Source organism: Atractosteus spatula, chromosome 9, assembly GCF_055471065.1.
Source record: "Atractosteus spatula isolate fAtrSpa1 chromosome 9, fAtrSpa1.hap1, whole genome shotgun sequence".
In the NCBI taxonomy this organism is placed as follows: Eukaryota; Metazoa; Chordata; class Actinopteri; order Semionotiformes; family Lepisosteidae; genus Atractosteus; species Atractosteus spatula.
The window spans coordinates 37,586,058-37,608,166 of record NC_142714.1 but is presented as its reverse complement, the minus strand read 5'-3'; the positions used below and the strand labels follow the sequence as shown (position 1 = coordinate 37,608,166).

At 35.6% G+C, this 22,109-nt stretch overlaps 1 protein-coding gene across 1 annotated transcript in view; it reads right to left on the bottom strand.

Moving 5' to 3' along the window:
- Window positions 1-3,802: 3,802 nt before the first annotated feature.
- Window positions 3,803-22,109, bottom strand: part of gabrb4 (gamma-aminobutyric acid type A receptor subunit beta4) — a 99,153-nt gene continuing 80,846 nt past the window's right edge. Inside the window, exons 5-10 of the mRNA XM_088925630.1 lie at window positions 19,549-19,631; window positions 13,560-13,697; window positions 8,236-8,388; window positions 7,459-7,715; window positions 5,597-5,686; window positions 3,803-5,223 (exon numbers count right to left, since the gene is read on the bottom strand). Of these exons, the coding sequence (XP_088781756.1) occupies window positions 4,870-5,223; window positions 5,597-5,686; window positions 7,459-7,715; window positions 8,236-8,388; window positions 13,560-13,697; window positions 19,549-19,631 (1,075 nt within the window). The 3' untranslated portion in view covers window positions 3,803-4,869. The remainder of the gene's footprint in view (window positions 5,224-5,596; window positions 5,687-7,458; window positions 7,716-8,235; window positions 8,389-13,559; window positions 13,698-19,548; window positions 19,632-22,109) is intronic.

Below are 22,109 nucleotides of genomic sequence, written 5' to 3'. Positions count from 1 at the left end.
TAAGGCTCATTGTGTTCAGTTTTGTACTGTATCTTTTTGAGGTATCTGTAAACTTTCATACCAAGCGACTGAATAATATTTAAAATCACGGAACAAAGAGTAACTTGCCCATATGTTTGTGTTGTTTTTTAAATGTTAGCTAACTCCAATTGATTCTGGATTAATTTACATATGGATCAGTCACTTAAAAAATGTTTTAAAACACCTTTGATTAGCACATTGTATGGCACTATAGAGAAATATATAATGCAAAGCTCATTCATTGTCTGGGGGAGGTGTCTTAATTACGATTTCTAGACAAAGCAGTTGAATTGCATGGACAGGCAGTGCAAACATTGCATTGTGACCAATGTTAGTGCAGAATTTCTTTGTGATACATGCATTTGTATTAACATTATAAAGCAAAAATGCATAGTTACAGTAGATATACATTAACGGTTTCCTGGTTAGCTGATAAAATTTCAAGAGGAAATCAAATAGTTCTCAATGCAGCTGAACATTGGCTATTGCCGATAATTAAGATCCTAAAAGTTTACATGTTTACTACTTGGAACAAATTCTTAAACTTCAGAAGGAGCTTTCATTTTCCCACTTTGAATTCATATTAACCTCCTTTTATAAATTTAAGTACCCGCTCAACCATAGCTCAGAGTTCTTTATTGTGCATATTAATTGCATTTTGGAAAACAAAATCAGAAGAGTTTAGATTTTCATCTACTGCACATAATTAACAAGTTGATTATTCTTGAGAGATTACTCTGAAGCTCATTTTATGTCCTTTAAAGGGTTATATTATTTTGTTAGTTTACAGATATAAGATTCAAATTGGCAACCATCTTATGTACAATAAATAATTTTCTCATACATTTAAATTATAGGCCTATATTTCATTAAATATACATCCTTTTAACTTTTAAAATGTGTTTTTTTGGTTCTTATTTTATTTTTACACCCTGTAAATGTCATTGAATTTTTAATTCAGCTATAGCAATATCTTGGTTGTTCCACTAACTTCTTGCACATTTTGCATCCATGTCTTTCTTCATCATATTAGAAGTATAAAGTTCTTATAGGGAATAAGTAAAGCCTGGCTGTAAACTGAAGTCACAGATACACAACACTATTTATAATGTATTTACTGAAATTATTTAGAAAACTCTATAAAAATGGAAATATGGGTGCTTAATTCTAATTCATAATTCTATCCACTAGGTTTACAGATACTCAAATTTTTTGGAGTCACTCTTTATCACTCCCAAGTTACTAAATCCATTTTCTCATTGTTATTTTAAGGCTTTTTACATTTTTATTACTGTAGATATTTTGTTAAAATTAGGGCTTTTTATCATGTGTTTGGTAGCATGACTAAGTGTGTAAGTATATTCAGTAAAACAAATAAAAACAAATAATCCTAGAAAAAAATTCAAGTGGCTAACATTTAAAAAAAATTACACCTCAGAATAAAAGTGTTACTTATTGTCATAGGGAACTGGTTTATCATAATAAGTTATGTGTGAAGACTCACACCTTATTATGGATTGGAATCTCAAATTTAGGCCTGCTGTGATCACACCATTATCAAAGATATCAAGTGTTAGTGTGATCCTGTTTTATTTTTATTTCCAATCAAATGACTTGTGCCAAGCATGTTCCTTTTTTGTTTTTGTAAGAATTAATTGTATCATCTTTACTTCCCTCTTCCTTATTTACCTTGCCTTCTGTTGTGATGCATTTTGTGTCATTGTTTTTTTCTTCCATTAGGCCATTAGCATTTTTAAATGTTAAAGAAAACATTGGCTTCTGAAATATCTTCTCAACAATATATGACACAAATATATGTCAAAATATATGACACAAATAAATCCATTTGTCAGCCTATCTTGCTTTAGCTGGTGCTCTACTCTTAAGCCCCCCATTGTGACTTTCTGTGATTGAGCTTTGAAGTCTTTCCAGCAATTACTATTTTTGCTGGAATAGTACATTTGTGTGTCAGATAGCAATCTGCACAAAAGATATTTGACAATACAGCAGGACACATACAACAGGACAGGCACCGACTGAGAAATAAAATGACATGTAAGTGCAGGTGAAAAACTACTCTCTCGATGCGTTCCTTTAGTGTTCACTACGACGTGCTAATCAAGAAATAGTTTGATTTTTCAACAGCTTTCCATTCCATTTACAAACTAGTGCTCATCAATGCAGTCACCATTTTATCCTGTGATTGTATTCACACAGTAAAGTTTCAAATTAAAAAGAAAAAGCAGTAACAATGACTGAGGCCTCTTTGGCATTGCTGTGAAAAAAAATCTTCATCTCAGAAATAAGATGGCTGCACCTGTAATTAAAAAAAATGAAATTGCTAATTATTTTATCTTTTCAGACACTCAGACACTCAGTCTGGAATTGCCAAATTGGAAAGCCTATTATCTTGGCTATAGCCCCAGTACTAGCAAGGAGGAAACAAAAACTTAGACTGTTTTTCTTCTGACAGCAAAAGAACCACCTTGCGGCCTGATTTTTTTACATCTCATCAAGGCTGGGCTAGATTACTTCTCTAAGAAAAAGCAGGTTGCTGCTGCAGCTGGTGTTGTGGACCTGTAGATGACACTCTTGCCTCTGGACCAGACTTTCCAATGCAAACCACTATGGTCACACTGTGCCGAAGGAGGTGCCATGGTTTGGATTAGATGTTATGGCGCGGTTTGCAAGTGTAGGTATGTTAATCCCAGTGCCATGGTTTTATTTCACCAGGGCTTGCAAAATCTGGCCTTTTGGCCTTCCATTTCTCGCTTCTCTATCTAATCCGCTGTGCAGTGGAGCTGCTGATCCATAATGGCTGCCACGTGTCACCCAAGTGAATGCTGCACTCCAATGGAACAGATGAGCCCGGTCCCTTCCTATATGTAAAGCACTTTGGGATTCAACAGAATGAAAAGCACTCTACAAAATTAATTACTTCTATGCTTCCTGTAGAACCACCCACCATTCGATATGTTATGGGATCCACAGTGCCTAACAGATTTACTGTCAGACGGAGGAGTAACAGGCCTCTCACTGAGATGCCTGTAAATCCCAGGAGTCACTGCTGAGTGGCAGGATTAGGATATCATGGCCAGCTGAAGCACAGATGACAATGCTCAGTCACTTACAAAACATCACTTGGGAGTCCTGGCCACTGTCGAGTACCATGCATTCTAGCCAACGTCTTTGAACAGGAATCATACTTTGTAGCACTTCTATTTGAGATACAATGGGGTTCCTGACTGATATGTACTATTGTGAAAGGTGACTGAAATATACAGGAGAGTGATGCTACAGAACTGTTCTTATGAAGGAAGGCTCCTAAGAATGTTGACAGATTCTCTCTTAAGGTGTGCTGAATTCCTGTCGTGTGCAAAGGAGGTCATCCAAGAGTACAACTTGTTTTGAAGATGAAGGAACAGAAAGTTTGACATTAAAATGTTTTTTTAACCCCCTGAAACTCCAACCATTTCCAGATTCATACTCAGCTGTGCACAAAGGCAATGTATTGTAGAAACGATATTGCAGGCTGCATAAAATAGTATATGATCTAAGATGGAACTTAGTGAGCAGGGTTTCACTAACCATGCTACCAGTTTAAAAGGCAAACTAATCAATTCATGAAACTTTTGACAGGTATTGGTAACAACCTGAAATATTAGTAACACTTCCAGGGTGTAAAAAAGAATATGTACATATGATGAAGGAGCAAAGTATATCATATAGTCCACACTGTGTTGAGATGTAGTTTTACACTTAAAATAGAAAAAATGTTAATTGATATTCTTTTTTTAATACACAATATTTTTTATACATCTGAATATGGTTGATGGAATACTCTTCTTATCCAAACTGTGAATAATCAATGCTCATTAGGGGTTTTCTCACTAACTACACATAAAACAAAGCAGTGAATATCTATAGAACAGATGGAGCACTAAGAACCAGTTCATAAAAATAATACAGTAACGAACTGACCATGTAAAAATGTACTTACTGATTGAAAGAATGTACAGTAGATGCTATTTTTAAATATAAATTAATTATGCATAATTGTGCCTCACTATCTAATAATGCACAAATCCTAGAGTTTGTGAAAGTGACACTCTCCTGAAACACATTATTTTCAAGACAAAATAATCATAATAAGAATTAAAAAATACCCCAAGGAATTTCTCCAAAGCATAATGATATGAAAATCAACATTTTTGCGCTGACTCTGAATCATATCAGGTTACATCACTCAAGATGGCTACCAAACGTAGGCCAGAGCTAGAGCCAATGTCCATTAAGCGATTCCTTTCCAATTCAGAACCGAGGAACAACACATATTCCAAAAAGTTACTATACAGAGTAAAAACAGAGAATTCTGTATGTTTATCCATGGTAACAAAAAGAAGATTCAGACGCTGCTTATGAACTTGTACAGCTGATTTCCTGGAAAATAAAAGATCCACTGGTTGAATGAGCTGCTGGCAGAATGCTGAGTAGAATATGTACTGATAAAAATCCAGTGGTACAGTCTGAATTGTCTTTGCTTAAGAACTCTTTCTTTTAGCAAAAATATCATGCAGTCTTGAGTTCAATCCCACTGTAGGATTTTTTTTAGATTATTTTTCAGAAGAAGGAAAAGAAATACAAAGGCTTGAAATGTTTATCTCATTTTTTTTTCTTAAACGTTCAAGTCATTCTTATAATACTTTTTACATCGGTAGGTCTTTTAAACACACACACACACATATATAAATATTTTCATATATATGTGTGTGTAAATTCTTTCAGTCATAACAAAGCCAATTTTATGTGCTCTCAAAATATGGCCCACGTTTCCTGGGATGATGCACATCAATTCACATAGTACAACCAATAGATTAAATTGAAAAATCCAAAGGTAATAGGAAATACAATCCTGGACCATTTGTCAATGGTGCTGACGTCTGTAAGGTTTGGGATTTTAAGCTTCAGCTTAGAAGATCGCCTCCGTAGACGGCAGTTGGCACGGTTGCGTGCAGCACTACGGTCAAGCGTTGCATGGCCAAACCCGTCTCGCGATGCCATCTGCTTTCTAAACTGCACCCCGGAGCTATCAAAAGACATAACGGAATTCCTGGAGTCGCTGACACTGCTGGCAACTTCAGAAGGCATCACCTCGTTGTTCATTTCCAATGTTGTCAGAAGAATGTTCCCATAAGGATCAACCTAAGACACATAAACATACAAACTGTCAAAATGTAGCTTTCTTGCAGTTCCTAACAGATACTGTACAAGCAGCTAGGAACTGCAAGAAAATGTATTAATGAAAACATGATTACTTTAATACTGTTTTAAATGCAAAGCAAATGGAATGATGGTTTATGAACATAAAATGCACTGTATAAGTTAAGTATACATCTTAAATGTTAGATACTGTACCAATGAAAATAGAATAATATGTTATTAGAAGACAGTTGCCCTTTTTTCAGTTCAAATGAATACCAATTGCTAAAAAATGGCCATAAAAGGTCAGTATTTACATTTTCGCTATTTGTTAAATAGCTGCCTCTTAAGTAATATGATTTCTAAATGCATGTACCCCAACTTTTCTTTGTTCCTCGAGATACAGATTCCTTCGTTGTGAATATGACCTGATGGTGTTGGTTTGATACGGCGCTGAAATGGAATCCTTGCAATGTTGAAAAAAAAATGAAAAGAACATTAAAACGTCCATAAAACAGCTACAAAAAGGCACATATTTATATATATATATGCAGAAAATCAACTACAGTAAAAAATGAAGTAAAGCAATACATAAACACATCGCAATTTTGTTTAAACAAAGACAAAACAATTATCATAAGAAACAAGCAAAAGCCCAGCCAACTCTTCTACCAGATAAGCAATAAACTAACTTTGGTGCTGGAAAAAAACTTTGAAACCTATTAAGCACTGAATGGCTTGCTAATATATTATATAATAATAACAGCACTAATGCAAATTGATTTCTTTCTACTTCTGTCATTTAATTGTTAATATCAAGATGAAATTCAATCAGGATCATGATCAGTTTATTCAGACTCCCAAGTGGTTCTAATTTAGAGAGCAGGTTTACTACTAGGGATAGTAGTTCAGGTGGGTAGCTGCGTCAGCATGTGTAGACTGCAAAGGAATAAGTAATAGCTTTATTCCATGCTTAAAAAAGAGAAGAAAGAAAACACACCCAAAGAAGGCTCCACAGCCAAAATGTTGTGTTTTCTTTCTTCTCTTTTCAGCATGGAATAAACCTATTACTTGTTCCTTTGCTTACTACTAGGGATGCTTGTTTGGGGATGGGTCATGTCACTATCCACTTGTGACTGGAATTCTCCAAGTGGCAGCATACAATTGACAGATCTTCAATGGGGTAGGGTTGTTTGTTACTTGTTACGTGCCTGTAAGCTTGCAGTCAAATCAGTGAGAGATGGACCGCTTCTCTAGTTGGAGGAGGAGTTTGCTATATTTCAAAAAAGGAAATGGCTCTGACATCTGGGCATGGCAGAAGAGCAGGACCTGGTTCTTTCTGTGCAGCCCAGAAGTCATAGCTATAAAGTCAAGTCAAACTGAACTGGCAAGTCCAAGTTAGGTGGATACACTGCACAATAAAAGATCAATTTAATTTTGGCCTTGATCAAGTTAAAAGGGTTGTATATGGATTTCTTGTATTCTAGGAATGCTTTCCTTAAATTCCAATGTCATATACTACAATACACGCATATCTTCAAAAAATATTTTGAGGCCTGAGCATCTGTCTAACCACCTCGTATGGTATCCATTTACAAATCCTGTAGAAATTTTACATGAAAAATTAATTTATTTCAAAACAAGCCTAGAATGGAAATATTCATTACTCCACCTCTGACAATTCTATATTTAAAAAGCATTTTTAAATGACTCAGAACTCAGCGGAGTATGACTGGGCCAAATGTGAAAGCAATGGCAGATGGATTTATTGTATGGAGTGTAATATGTGCATTTGTCAAAGATAAAATTCAGGAATACTTCCTAGTGCCTTGGACAAAGAGCTGATATTGTAACGCAGATAACTGAACATTAGTCTAGAATCCCATTTCAAATAACTATGCAGTACAATTTTATCAAATAAACACTATTCCAAGTTTTTAATAATGAAGCTGAGTAATACAGTACTTTTTAATATACACCCATACAGCTAGAAAAGGACATTAGATGCATTTATATTGGTCCATTTTTTCTAATAGAATATTTTAATTAAAAAAATAAATAATTATTCAAAAAGATATACTGTACAGACTCATCAGTGTTCCTGTCTACACACACACCCCTGATAAAGAGACTCTTGGCAAGCAAAGTCTGGGCATTTTTCTGAAACTCAGATTAGCATACACGTGAAACATGTTGAAAGATGTAATAAGAGATAAAGTTAGAAGTGGAAATGCAAACCTGTTCCCTCAGGCGCTTCTCTTCATATCGTGGGCGCTCGTTGTTAGCTTTATTCAGTCTCTCGTTGATTTTTTTCTGTTGCTGGGGGCCTCGGCCAAAAAAGACATAGTTCACAAAGGCATATTCGAGCAGGGCCAAGAAGACAAAAACAAAGCAGCCCATGAGGTAGACATCGATGGCTTTCACATAAGGGATCTTTGGGAGGGTCTCTCGAAGGTGGGTGTTGATGGTTGTCATGGTGAGCACCGTTGTGACACCTTTAAAACAATGAAAGAAAATGGAACAACAGCAATGAATATTCAAGAGCATCCCATTATCCTTGAGAGTTGATGTGTACAGCTCTGCAAGCACATAAGACAATACACTGTCATTATGTTTAATGATAAACCATTTGAACTCCAAGTATCCTACGGCTGTAAGGTTATGCTAGCTGGTCATTCTCATATTTATTTTTCATCTACATGTTAGTTAGGGGTAAATGAGTGACTTCTTATTAGGATAACTAGTCAGCATTGCAAATAGCCTTAAACTGGGGACAGGCACTGTCATCTGTTCAGAACAAAAACAAATTGAGCTCCTGCAAAGAACAAAAACTTTGTGTTGTTTGTGCTGCTTTATTTAATCACACACCACCTCGCCTTGTAGCAGTTGGTCTCTTAGCAACCAAGCACATGGTTGTGCTGTGCAGTATGCAGTTGCTCCTCTCAAACACATTGACAGCTTAAACAGTGACTGGTTCTGAAAACCAAAATCACACAATGCAAACATAACACTTACCCAGCGCCACCCGAGCAGCAGAGGCATCATAGTTTATCCAGAAAGAAACCCAGGAGAGGATCGTGATTAAGATAGAAGGCATATATGTTTGCAGAATGAAATATCCAATATTTCTTTTTATCCTGAAACTTAGGGACAACCTGGGATAGGAACCTAAATAAAAAGAAAAGCAACTTTATTAGCATTGGAGAAAGGTGTGCACATTTATATGGGTAATAGCATACTTTATGACATGAACTAGGCCTGGGGAACCTTCTCTCTTCATTCAAATACCACTTAAGTGCATTACCAAAACACAAAATCACTTTCAGCACAAAAACTGAAACAGTGGACACAAAAGGAAATGAAGCATAAACTTCTACCGAGCTAAGAACACAAGGTTCTTTTATTATGAGTACAAATTGCAATTCTGCAACAACAAAGCAATGCAAAGGTATTTTGGCCCAATAATCTATCCAACCTGCTGAAAAAGACAAATTGCTGCAATTGATTAGTTATTTTTCTTAATGTTTAAATATATACACAAATGGTACTAGGTCCCTCTTCTGATGACCAATTTTAGTATTATTTCAAATGTAACTATGCAGAAAAAGCTTATATAAATTAATCAAAATGATAAAATATTAAATATCTTACTTACTTGTCAGGTTGCCAAAATGATTTATTTAGCTCAGGCATTTTCCAAAAAAATTGCAATTTGGAATGCATTTTAATTTGTACATTTCATCATCTGCCTATCATTTTGGTGGTGAAACACTCAAATTTGACATACTGTAGTATACTGTACATCCTTGACATTACAGCCTATTCAATGGCCCAACAAGCATTAGCGAAATAATTTATTATGATCCTTTTGAATAAGAGCATAAAAAACTTTAGAAAGGTTACAAATAACTGTGAATATTTTTCTGATCAATGACTGTATAATCAGAAAGGTTGCACTTGTGCTACAGGTCATACTGTCACATCAGATGATGCATTTTCCTTTACACTCAGTGTTTTCCTTCCAAAATGACAGAAGCATGTTCAAGCAATAAAATCAAATTGAATCATATGTGGAGCCTGACAAGTGACGTTATTTAATATTATATTAGTAAGTTAATATCAACTCTTTAAAGCTCCAAGCAAAGAACAGTGATTAGCTAATTTCAGTTCCTAACAGAACCAACATTTTCTCTTTAAATTATTGATGTGAAATCAAATAACCATACACTTTTGGAGAAGACAAAAGAATGCTTGGGATATTTCACATCAAGAATCCAAAAGTTTACGAAGTGAATCTCCCCCTTAATAAAAAAAAAATTACAACAGAAAGGTTGAGAAATTCGGGCACATCTTGCTCTCGCAGGTGTTGTTAATGAACTGAGATATACATACAATATTACCTTTACATTCACAATATGCATTAAATGCTTTAAATGAAGAAACACCACGTACTGGACTGGATATCTAACTGCTAAACAGGCACAGTACAAGGAAACATGTAGACCTCCATTGCCCAAACTCAGACATTACAAAAGTAGCAACAGGTCCATGTCAAACCCCCAAGGGTCAAAACTGTCTTATGTAAGAAAGCTAGGTCACAGTGAGGACCTAAACAGGTCAGATGAAATCCGAAGGGAGCAGTCACAGAGACTTATCAGAGATTGAATCTCACCCATCATGTGAATGAAAGCGATACCTGAAAGAAAGGCTATTTGAAACACCTAGAAGTGTGTGTAGGGGGATGCCATTTCTAGAGGCTCAAAGCAGGCCTGCATCAAGGCCTACCCGACCAAAAGAAAGGTCACAAGCCAGAGTCCATCATTACTGAAAAAATGGGTGGTTAGGTAATGTGCATCACCAGTCCCCCCGTGAACTCTGTAATTAAGCCAAAATAGCTTCTAGGTAGACTTCAGATTAGAGTACTGCATGAATTCAGGTACTGTGGAGATGGAGAGATAGGTACTGTACTCTATTTAAACCACCCCAACACACAAATGTGAGAGTGCTAGTGCCAAGTGTAACATGTGGATACACTTGAAAGCATGAACTACTACCTGGTATAGGCAGAAGTCCTTATCAAGAGCTAGATCCAAAGGTTTAGTGTGTCTGGATGAGGAGGTAAGTAGGCAGCAATCACTGCCAGTCTAAAATTATGGAGACCAGCAGCGAGAACCAGGTTCTCAGAGGCCAGAAGGGGACCATCAGGATGACACAGGCTTTGTCTATCTTGAGACACAGGAGACACTGAAGAAAGAGAGCTATATACTGTAGGAAGCCATTAGGGGGTTTTCTGGGCCATGACTGAACCAAGTTATGTTATGTCCAATAGGCAGTCCCACTCCTGGAAAAAGAACCATGACTGACAATGTTTCAGCTTCCGACAAAAGCATTCCAACATATGGGATTCAATCTCCAGATGGAAGTGTCATTCCACATCCTCTGGGCCACTCACGAACAGTGGATCTGCTGCTATATTAGAGGGACCCAGAAGGTATATCTGGAATACAGAAGCTAGATGCCTTGTCTGCCGGGGCAGACAGCTGTTGCAATAGTCCACTGGGCCTTTTAGATCTAATGAGAAGCTCATCTGCACATTTATGAGGGGATAATCATGTTCTACCAAGAAACTATAATGAATTAAATGATGAATAGGGATTTTAGGAATACAAATTGCTGCTATTATCTGAAAAATAACAATTTTGACAGGGAATGACCAACAGAAAACAAAAACTAGACTAAGAAAACAAATTCTATTCTTCCTAAAAATGATTGCTTTATTTGATTGAATGGGGGTTTCATAGATTCATTGTTTTAACCTTTCTGTTAGTTATTAATGCATTTATAGTTTATTGTTATTATTCTATATTTGTTGTATTCTGTATTCACTGTTTTTATATACTATTTTAATATTATTTTTTACTGTTTTTATTTTATTCCTGCTTATACTTTAATTAAATGTTTAATATTGCCATGTTAATATTTCATTCATGTAAACTGTTTTGAAGCACCACTTTTGCAAAAGGTGCTATATTAATAGTTTGAATTAAGTTTGATTATTTAAGGTTGTACACTACAATATCTCAGATTTGGTCATTTCATAAGCAGGAAAGGTGCTAAAACCTTATATTTTGTAATACTATTTTTATAATAAAACATATATTTAATAATTAAATCTGAAAATATATTGTGATTTCCAGGTATCTTCCAGTACACCTAAATGATTAAAAACTGAGATGCTGGTCATGATCTGTAAACAGGAATATCCAGTTAAAATAAAATCCAAACATAAATTATACCAAAGTGCAAGTCACAGTATACTAATTTATTGTGAAACAATTGTATGTTCCAAACATCTCCATAACTCCACAATGTCAATATCAACATTCAGTCCTCTCAGTGTAGCTTTCTGAGTCACTAAATATGCCTTCCTTGTAGTAGAAGAATGAGAGGAACTTGTATTAAGGCATCACACCCTTTGCAGCATCTGTAGACACACTGAAACATTTGTGTAGAAATACTTTGATCTAGTAAAAAAATGCAATCTCATTAATCAATAGTGGTCCCATAAAACACGATACAAAGAAACAAGCTTATTGAATGATATCATTATTTTTATTTTGCATTTGATACAGTAATTTAATGAGTTTTTTTATTTTGTTTCAATTGGTAGTTGTATTACATGCCTCACTTGAATGGTGTGTATCAATTATGTTTTCCTGTTATTTAAACTTTTGTCTGTTTTTATTAAACATGTTAACAAGGCTTTTTGGATATAAATAGCTCCTGAATAGACATCTCCAGCTAATTAACAGGAAGTTGCTCAGAGGATGCTAATTAGAATCAGAGAGGTCTCGTAATATGAACTTTGGAGTTTTTCTCTCTTCATCTGTTATTTATTTTCTATACTTTTGTCCCCCATGATCTTGTTTTTGGAAGACATGGATGAACATTACCTTAGTAGAAACAGTAATATCAAATAAAACACTTCACATGTAACAGAAAACCACTTCTAAAATATGCAAAATAATAGGGTAGACAACCTACCAAGTACTACAGTACAGCAATAAGAAGGGTAAAAAACAGAGAAGTGCCATTTTTACAGCTTATTGTCCTAATGGTGAAGGAGGAGACAGAAATACAGTGATTTCTGAGCAGTGTTGAGGAGAAAACAATGTTCTTGCAAAGCTGCAGCTACAACAGAAAATTAATTGATCCTTTTTCTTGAATAGTAAATGCTAACACAAAATACTTGATTATTTCATGTTGCTAAAACTCAAGCAGAAGGAAAGCTGACAAAGTATCATTTTTGCTGCACTTAAAAATAGACAGTCTGCCCTGTTGCTTGTCATTTCTCCTAAAAGGAAAGGAGTTAATCAAAGAAGACAACAACTTAACATTTAACCATCACAGCTGTACAATGATCTGACTAAGTGTGGAGGTGAAGCTGTTTTATATTATAACAGCATGTTCAAATCACAATTTCAAAGGAATGTCATGAGAGTGACCTTAAAGCTCTTGGCTTCTTTCTCTGAATTTTTAAGTACCTCATTGTGAATTCGGTTTGCTTCTGTGGATTTAATGATCAAGTTATCCTGTTTTCCTGTTTAGCAAATAGTCGATCGAATGTTCATGACAATTCACTTCCCTTTCTACAACTCTCTCATTTATCCTAGTGCGTGAGTCACTGAGTGTGAATTCCACGGATTACTTTTTTTTTTTGTCCATGATCAGTGCTATTTGCAAAATATTTGATGTGGGATGATGGAAGGTAATTAAACTGGAAATGTCTCGTTAAGAATTCCAAGAAAGAGACAATGATAGTCAGTTGTCATGCTTATGAATTTCTCATGCTTCTACAACTAATGAATTACTAATGGTTCTACTACCTACTGAATATTTGAAGGTGCAGACAAAATGTAGTATAGGCAGCCCAGTGGAGAAGTTAGATACCAAAAATTCTACCAAACCAAATGCAAAAAGAAAGACAGGAGTAAATGTGAGCTCCGCCATATTGAACAGAACACCTGGAGCCATAGTGAAATTGTCCACCTTTTACACAATGCTTCTGTGTATACATTAGATATTAGATATGTACTAGATAGGCTGTTACTGGACAGAGATGTATTTCGGCTGTCCATTCTGCTTATCTATATTTTTGTGCAGTCACAATACTATTAATGAATATTTATTAAGGATTTAATTTGGTCAGCCTCTGTGAACATATGTACTGTACCATAATAAATGGAGAAAGTGAAAAATTAGCACATGTAATGGAGGAAAACAAACTGTATTGGTTATTATGATAGGTATGAAATCTGCATACCAGATTAAACCCTTACCTGTTGTAAACCTGACTTCCTTGGACACCAGCCGCAGTTCAACAATTGAGAACTGAGGCAGTTCCAGTTTGTCTACCCCTGTAACTGCATTGTCACCCCCTTGCCAGAAAAATACAATGTCGTCTGTCGTGTATCCATCTATAAGAAAGAAACCACAATTAAGGACAGTCAGGGTTTTGCACTTCTCAAAACAGGTTTTAAAGGTACAGTACTGTACAGTGAGAGAAAATAAAGCTCCAAGACCATGTCGAACTTTTGAACAGTTCTGCACCACATTTATTTCCACAACTACATGAATAAAGTACTAATAAAGTAAGTTTAATAGTAATAGAAATATTAGTAATAAACTATTAGGAGAATAGCAATAGTAGTAATAAACTGTTAGCAGAACACCCCTTGTAGCTTTTTGGTTCAGTTTAAAATGTGCAAATTCATGTATTTTAATTAAAAAATGTGTTGTGATTCCTCATTTTACATTACCTTGTTGTAGCTGACTATCAAAGATTATGTCATTAAGCCTTTTTTTTCTGTGGAGCTAAAAGCATTTACTGTATGCTCATGTCACTGGTATGAATTTGTTCTTCACTCTTAAATGGTGTCTTTTAAGACACAGTAAACACAGTCGAGTTATACCTTATTGAGATTAGAGTTAGTATTTTTAGATATACTACCAGTTCTGTTTCCAACAGGAGAAAATACCTACAGTATACTTAGTTTCTTAATTTTCAATGGGAACCGCTTTTGGTTTTCTTGGCCCTTTAAACATTTCATTCATTTTTAACAAACCAGCTTGCTGGTTTTCTGTCACAGACGTATATTTTCAGAAGGTTAGGCATTAAGCTGTTTCTATTGTTTATTTAGCAGTTGTAATTCTTTAACTGTTCTTGGGCATAACTGGTCATGTCTCAAAAGTGTCTATATTAATATACTATAGAGTATATTTTGACGTAAATAATGGGCTAGACATAGAAAAGATCTCCCAATAAAACTCATGCATGAAAAGATTTGCAATTTGCTACATTTCCCAAATTTCCTTTTGTTTTTAAAAAGAGCAATTCCTGCTTTATAAAAGTGCCATTCCTACTAGAACAGAGAATGCTGTGTAATCAATAATAGTTTGCAATACAGCAATTTTTGATGCTGCATATGGCAACAATAATAAAACCGAATGAGAAAGGAACAGATTAAAAGCAAAACGCAAGCAATATACTGTAGCCTGGTGCAAGAAAGAACAAATGTACAATACAGAGTAGTACACATTTAAACTGCATGTCTCAGTTTCTAAAGACATTCAAACACAGACAACCATTTCAGGAGGTCTTAGATATTTTCTTTTCTATTAGAAATACAATCATTTGTACTGTCCAATGTCTATGCAGACAACACCTAGACTTGCAGAACAAGAGGACTGCCTGTTTCATCTGCACACTCAAGGCTCATTAAGCTATCAGTGAAACACAAGGTCTTTAATAAACTAGCATCACGGTGAATCAACAGCAGATTCACTGTTCATTTGTCTCTTGCAAGACATCATTATCAGAAATCTATTTACTTTACAGCATCTGCACTCCCCTTGCAGGGAACCGACTGATGTTTCTATAACAGCCCCTCCACACCTGAAGAGAAGGGCTTACTCATCAACAGAAGTGAACCTTGTTATGATAAGATTTCACCTTTCATTTTAAATGCTTGTTAAGGTATCATTTTCTTTTTGAGTTTACAGGTGCTAGCATTTAATTACCTTCAATCAAAAAATTGCAAACAAAGCTTAAAGAAAACACAGCCATGTTTGTGAGAGAGCAAACAGTTAACTGCTCATAACTGCTCGTCCCTCTGTACAAGGGGGTCTTCGGAAGTCATGTTGTGGAGAAACTGTCAAAACAAATGATGGTATCAACAACTAAACTTGGATAATTCCATCTTCTAATGAAGTTGAGAATCATCTTTCATCAGATGTTCTGTGAAAGGTCTTTTGTAAAGAATGCACACATAACCAGCATGTTTTAATTGACTACAAAATCTGCATTCTAATATTTATGCACAGCTACAAATCAATGATTATATAGTGACATATTAAAATTATCACAATTCTATCCAAACAGGAATCTATTTGACTGTATCTTTCCAATGCAATATTTCTCATCAGTGAGTGAGTTGTTGGTCCCACAGTCACAGTAAGTAAATCATTTTCCCAATTAATTTTACGTTAGTACAGTAAGTTCCTAGTTGGAGTTTTCATAGTTGTTTTATTTAGGTGAGCACTTGATATAGTATCCTAATTTTTCTCTTTTAATTTACTTCTTGTTTTGATATTCTATGTTTTGCTGCTTCTGCTTAGATTCATAACTTCAAAAACATTTTTTCTAGTCTCTCAAAAGTTTCCTCCATCTATTAGCAATTACTTATTTATGCCTAGGTTAAGGTTGGTGACCTGGTCCTCTTGCCTTTAACATGCTCTTAAGTGAGGAATAAGCTAACATCAACCATAGCCCCCAAGTCACTTGGCCACTCAGCTTGCAGCATGTACCTGGCAAAGACTGGAAATTGCAGGTTTGAATCCATGTTGTGCCTCTAGTGATTATTAATGGGAGCTCCCAAAGAGTGGTGCAAAACTGGGTGGGCACCTCAAGAACTGATTGGGTTTAAAATAGCAGGGAATCCCCTGACTTACTGCTTTCTTGCCTTGCCTGCGGCTGCATGTTTGTGTGGCATCCAGTTTAAGCTATGTGGGTCCTTTGTCTGATTAAATAGTTTGTCTGCTTTCTGGACTGCATGTGCAAAATGAGAAGAATGTGCGACACAGCTATATTTGGAGGACACCCTTGTGTTCGTCCCGCTGATTCTTTGACCTGTGACTTATGAGTTGGGGTGTAGCTAGCAATTCTAAACTGGTGATTACATAAAGGGAAAAATACATATTATACCTCAAATTTTCAGCACGTAGAGTGAAGGTGAACCCCTCCTTGAAACACCATTGCTTTTTTTACTGATCACAGCAGGTTTTGGCAGATACCGTAGGACAAAATTTAAGTTCTCACAACCAAAAAAGTGATACATTTAAGCTCTTCTTTATAATTATTTGTAATCTAGCAATAATACAGCAATTGGAATGGAAACCTATGCAGTGTATTAGTGTAAGCTGTTGTTTTATAGTTTTGTGTGGGTTTTTTTGGTCTGTAGGTACAGTATGTTGGAAGACTAAAAATCTAACAGATATTTTCATCTGTAACTAATAATTATGCAACATCAGTTACCTTTTTAGAATCCTATTTTATGGGATTTAGAGATTGTGGTAACTCCACACAAAATGTAAGAGCTCACATCCTTTTTTTTTATTCACTAACACCAGACCACAAAATGACAGAGGGTGTTACTGTGCCTGTGCTAATAAATAAGTGTGTTTTCACTTCAATGTTCTAAAACACAGTGTTGCTAATTTTAGGCACTAAGCAAAGTTCAATGAAAGAGGTAAAATACTGTGTGAATTTTTGCTGGCAAGAACATTCTCACATGAATACACTTGGTCCCATTTATGCATCCTCACTGGACTCACAACTGTGCTACCAACTGACTTGAAGTACTTATGAGCACTTGACACTCTCTGAACTTTTTATCACACCCAGGAAGGAAATGTGGGAAAACGTCTCCACAGCAAGAGTTTAGTTTATAGTTGCTGACACAATTATTTCAGAAGACCTATTTCTTGATTAAATGACTAAGTGGCATATGGTTATATAAGTACAGGTTGAGCATCAATATGGATGAATAACAAGTTGCGGGGAATTGTATCCCATTTGTTTAATCTAGATCTATAAATAACCCCTTTTCTGTTATAAACACAACCGATTGGAATAGTATATTTTGGCAGTGTATTATAAAGGTATATTTTTCAAATCTTCTCTCATTCTCTCACCCACAGGGGAAAATGAAGAAGTGTGTGCAGACTCAAACATGCCTAGTTTTTTAACATGGCAGTGTCTGTGCAGTCCTGTGTAGGAGGTTTAGTGCTGATTGAATGACCCATCCCAGTGTAGACTGGACTTTACTAGTACAGTGAAGAGAACACTGTGCTATAGGAGGTACTATCCTTTAGCGGAGACACTGAACCAAGATCCTGCCCACTTGTTCAGAGTAGGAATGTTAATCCTGGTGTCTTGGATAAATTCTGCATTCGGTCTCCTATAATTTTCTCCTTAATTCATTTGGTAAAGCAGTCTAGTCTGAAGTAGTGATCTGCTGTGTTGTGGGGCTGCTAGAGCATAATGAATGTTGTGTTTTACCATGATAGGCGCTGCACTTGGGATTCAATGAAGAGAAAAATTTAAAATATAATGTGCTATAAAAATGTAAGCAATGTAATTATTATTATCATTATTATTAGTAGAAGTACTGTATATGTAAACCTACTGTAGCTTTGTCTCATCTTAATTTATCCGGGATCTGGTGTGGTTTAGGAAGAGTTTCAGTACTTATTATAAATACTGTAAATCATTAACATTTCTCTTTAAATCAGTCACTGTACTACTCACTCAGAATCATGTGAAACAGATACAGAAGCAGTATGCAGGATTGAAAACACAATTTTTCAATATTTAAATTTAGTTTTTAATTTAATGACGTTTCAGCTTGTAACTCATGTTTACTTGTGAGGACAACACCACAGTCTTTTTCAGTGATTGTTCTACTATGTTCTACACTACCTAGAATAGTGAATGGCAACATAAGGAAAAAGAAAACTGAAGACAAAATGAAATGCAACACACGTGAAGAGCCTTTTGTTATAAGGATCCTTTTTAAACACTTTTTGTCTTTCCTATAATACCAGGCTTGTGCAGCGTCTGTCTCTAGGCAGAGAAGGAGACAGCATGTTACTTTTAACAGTATGTATTTTGTGCTTGTATATGTTCCTTTTTGTATGATGAACAACTACTCACATAACTTTAAACACAAAATAAATAGTTATAATCACAGCATTAAGTTGAAAAGGACCTTAAGAAGGAGTTGCATACTACACTATTGAGGAACACTGGTGCAATAGATGCTCATTGTAATTTTAGAGCATAAGTGTACTATACACTTGACATTGAGCTAGTGGTACAGATTTTGCCCAATGCACAAAGATACTAAGGAAGCCCACACAAAATGACAGGGAAGCAGTTTTACAGTAAGCATACTCTGCCTCTGGGACATGCTGTCTGTGGTGCACTGAACAAATCCATCATTTGGCTTTCTATATGTAGCTTTATTATTATTATTTTTGGATGTTCCCTGTTCACCTTTTTGTTTATTCCTTTTAGCTAATATTTCTTCTTGTCATCCTCCAGGGTTTTCTTGTTGTGTGACTAGTCTAGTGAGTGTCATAGAATTCCAAATATTTGTTTCTAAAGCCAACTGGCTGTTTGAAGGATCTCATAGAAGAATGTCCTTAGATTTGGCACAAAAATAATGCAGTTGTACAACACGTAACTGGCCATACATGCTGTATATCACAAGAGGAACTGGCATATAATTCCCCAATTGGTTTATCAAATTCTATTGAGGATTCAGAATTCTGAATATTTATTCAAAAATCAAAAAGGGGGAACTGCACTTTGACAAAAGCCTCACAAAAAGGAGGACAGATTTTGAGCAGAAGTTTCACACTTTTGCAGTATATCAGGCAGATGAAATGACTACAGATTTTGTTTGGGTGCTGATTTGAAATCAACGTTATGATCTCTGGCTGTATTTGACTTATCACATGAAAGGGGAGTCGGATTATGAAGCCAGATGGTTACAGTGTGGCCACTTATGATAACAGGAAAGATATATTTCACACATGACTCTACCACATAGAGCAAAAATTGTGTTATAGTGTAAAGATGCCCAGCCTTTAAAGGTTTTAATGCAAGATTAAAACGGTGAATTGTACTGTGCAATAACCCTAAAACCAATAAAGTTAAATGTAGCTAAAATAAATACAAATAAACAGGGCTGGGAGTAAACATACAGCTTTCGATTTCAAGGGTACAGTTCTGCTGGTCCAGGGGGTATCTCCGCAGATCCATCATGCAGGCAGCCGTTGTGGTTATCCTGAAAAATAAAGGAATAGAAAGAATTACTGTTACCTTGGAAACCTTTGGAAATTGCAGCTTAGCCTTGACTGCACCACGTGAATCTTTAAATGAGTAATTTCAGCAGCTGCTGTCTTGTGCTGAAAGAAATTTTAATCACTTGCTTGCTAAGGTTGAATACAACCTGCTTGTGGTCCTTCTTCAGGAAAAGAGGGAAACACTGCAACTGGGCTGTTCTTCTGGATGCAGGGCCTTTGTTTTTCATGCCTGCCCATGGAAAAAGCAGGAAAGCACGTCGTAGAAGCTCTTTCAATGAGCTGTCCAGCGCCTGCTTGGAGCATGCCAATGTGTCGTTTGTTCACCATGCAAAAATATAACCTCGTTCTGCCCTTTTTTGCATCACATTCAATGATGTTTACAAAGGGGATAGAAAAGCAGTCCTTTTGGGAAAGCACCAGCAGGAAAGAATTGGATTTAAAGTGCAGTGATATTTACATCAGCAGGAATTTAGATCATTAGAAGAGAACGGGAGCCCAAGTAGCTATACAATTGCAATTTTGACTGGTCGGCATGGCCAAAGGGATAGAATGGCTTCAGTGAGTTGCCTTTCATTGTGGCCATTTATCTGTTTTTTCCCTTTTTCCTGTAATACAGTTACATTCTATCACAGAACACATCAAATCCTTAACAGAACAAAGGCCCTAGTAGTTTTATGCTCATTGAAATGACCTCACCTTGTTATTGTATACTGTTACCATGTCCACACATTGCATTGACCTGTATCTAAATCACTGTTATATACTGTATTACTTAATTAGATAGATGAAAGCTTTGCGGAAAAACACAGGAATTGACAGGGAAGGTTTTAGTCTAAGCGCATGAAAAGCCTAGGAGTTTAGTCTGAGGATCCCCTGTGTAATAGCAGGTGTACTGTGTGAGCACAGGAGTGGAGCAGATTGGAGGCCTGCGGCTAAGATTCGCTGCAGGAAAAGTGAATTGAAGTCTCCATGGGGTGAGGAACTCCATGGTGGAGAAGCTCCAAGACTTTCTCGAAGTTTTGATTAGATTAAAACACTTAAGGAATTGTGGACAATGTATATTTGACAGTAATATGTCCATTATGAAAATGCTTTCATGATATGCACTCCGTATGATATAAAGGTCTTAATTAATCTTAAATCCCAATGCCATGCTGCATTTAGAAAATGTTGTTGTCTTTACAGCATATTTGTTTTCTATTTTAAGTTTTAATATAGTGAACCCCAGTGTCCATCAATAAAAAAGACCAAATCTTATTTTGCTGTGTACTGTAAACAAGAAGTAAATAAACAAGAATAAAACCTTTATTATTTTATTTTGGACTCATCATATCTGTACTATTCCTGATGTGAAGAATCTGTTTCTTAATATTCTTTTTGGAGTTGAATTTGGAGTGGAATATTATGGAGCTTTTTATTTATTCTGGAATAGTGAATAAAGCTTTTACATAAAAAATATATTTTTCCTAAGGGGGAATGAAGATTAAAATGTGAAATTAATTACCCTTTTGCAATAACTTATTTAAGTGTCTTCAGAAATCCAATCCCTCTACCTCCTCAAAAGCATGACCATTACATTACTCAAAACATTAAAAATAACACTGACAAGTTGTTTAAAAAATTGTCATATATATTTTTAAATATACAGTATCTAAAGCTTTTTCTGATTCATCAATTTTTCAGTAGATCTTTTATATTTCTCTCACCAATGGCTATTGATATTACTGCAAAACACTTCTAAAGATTATAACTTAAGAAAGTAAAAGCCAGTGGTATTATGAGATGCATAGCAGCTCATGATCATTAACTTTTAACCTCTAACAAGATTTGCTTCTATTTTGTCATGTTAAAATAATACAATGCCATTCTAATGTGATCCCCTGGTATGGAGAATCCCTAGGAAGATTACATATCTTTTGATCTTGTGCCAATTCGTCAAATCAACAGATATGTCTTTATCTTTTCAAAAACTGGTGCATAAAAAGATGTCTTGGAACTAAAGAGACAACAGAAATGGAACAGAAATCATCACATCTCCAGGACAGCATCTTGTGTGCTACTTATTTTCACATCCCACACCCAGCAACGGGAGATGACTTCTCTGCATTCCATCGGGGGCTTCCTACACAAGCCTAATTATTTTAGGCCACATAGTACACTAAAGAACCCTTCTGTCTAATAGTACTAGTACTGTATCTTTTTAGCACAATTTCATCTGCGTGCCTTACACATAACAGCCTTTTCTGGTCTTTGTGAAATAGCAAGGCACATTTTGCAAAGTAAGTCATTTCAACTGGACTTCTTTCAGTTGGAAATCAGTAGTATAAAAACAGCATTTGATGTTGTTACATATTTGAGTATTCATGTGTGTGTAAGGGGGAGTGTGGCATCGTATTACTTACTAGTGCAGCACATTTTAGTAATTACATTTGTGATATTAAATCATACAAGCTCTGTCA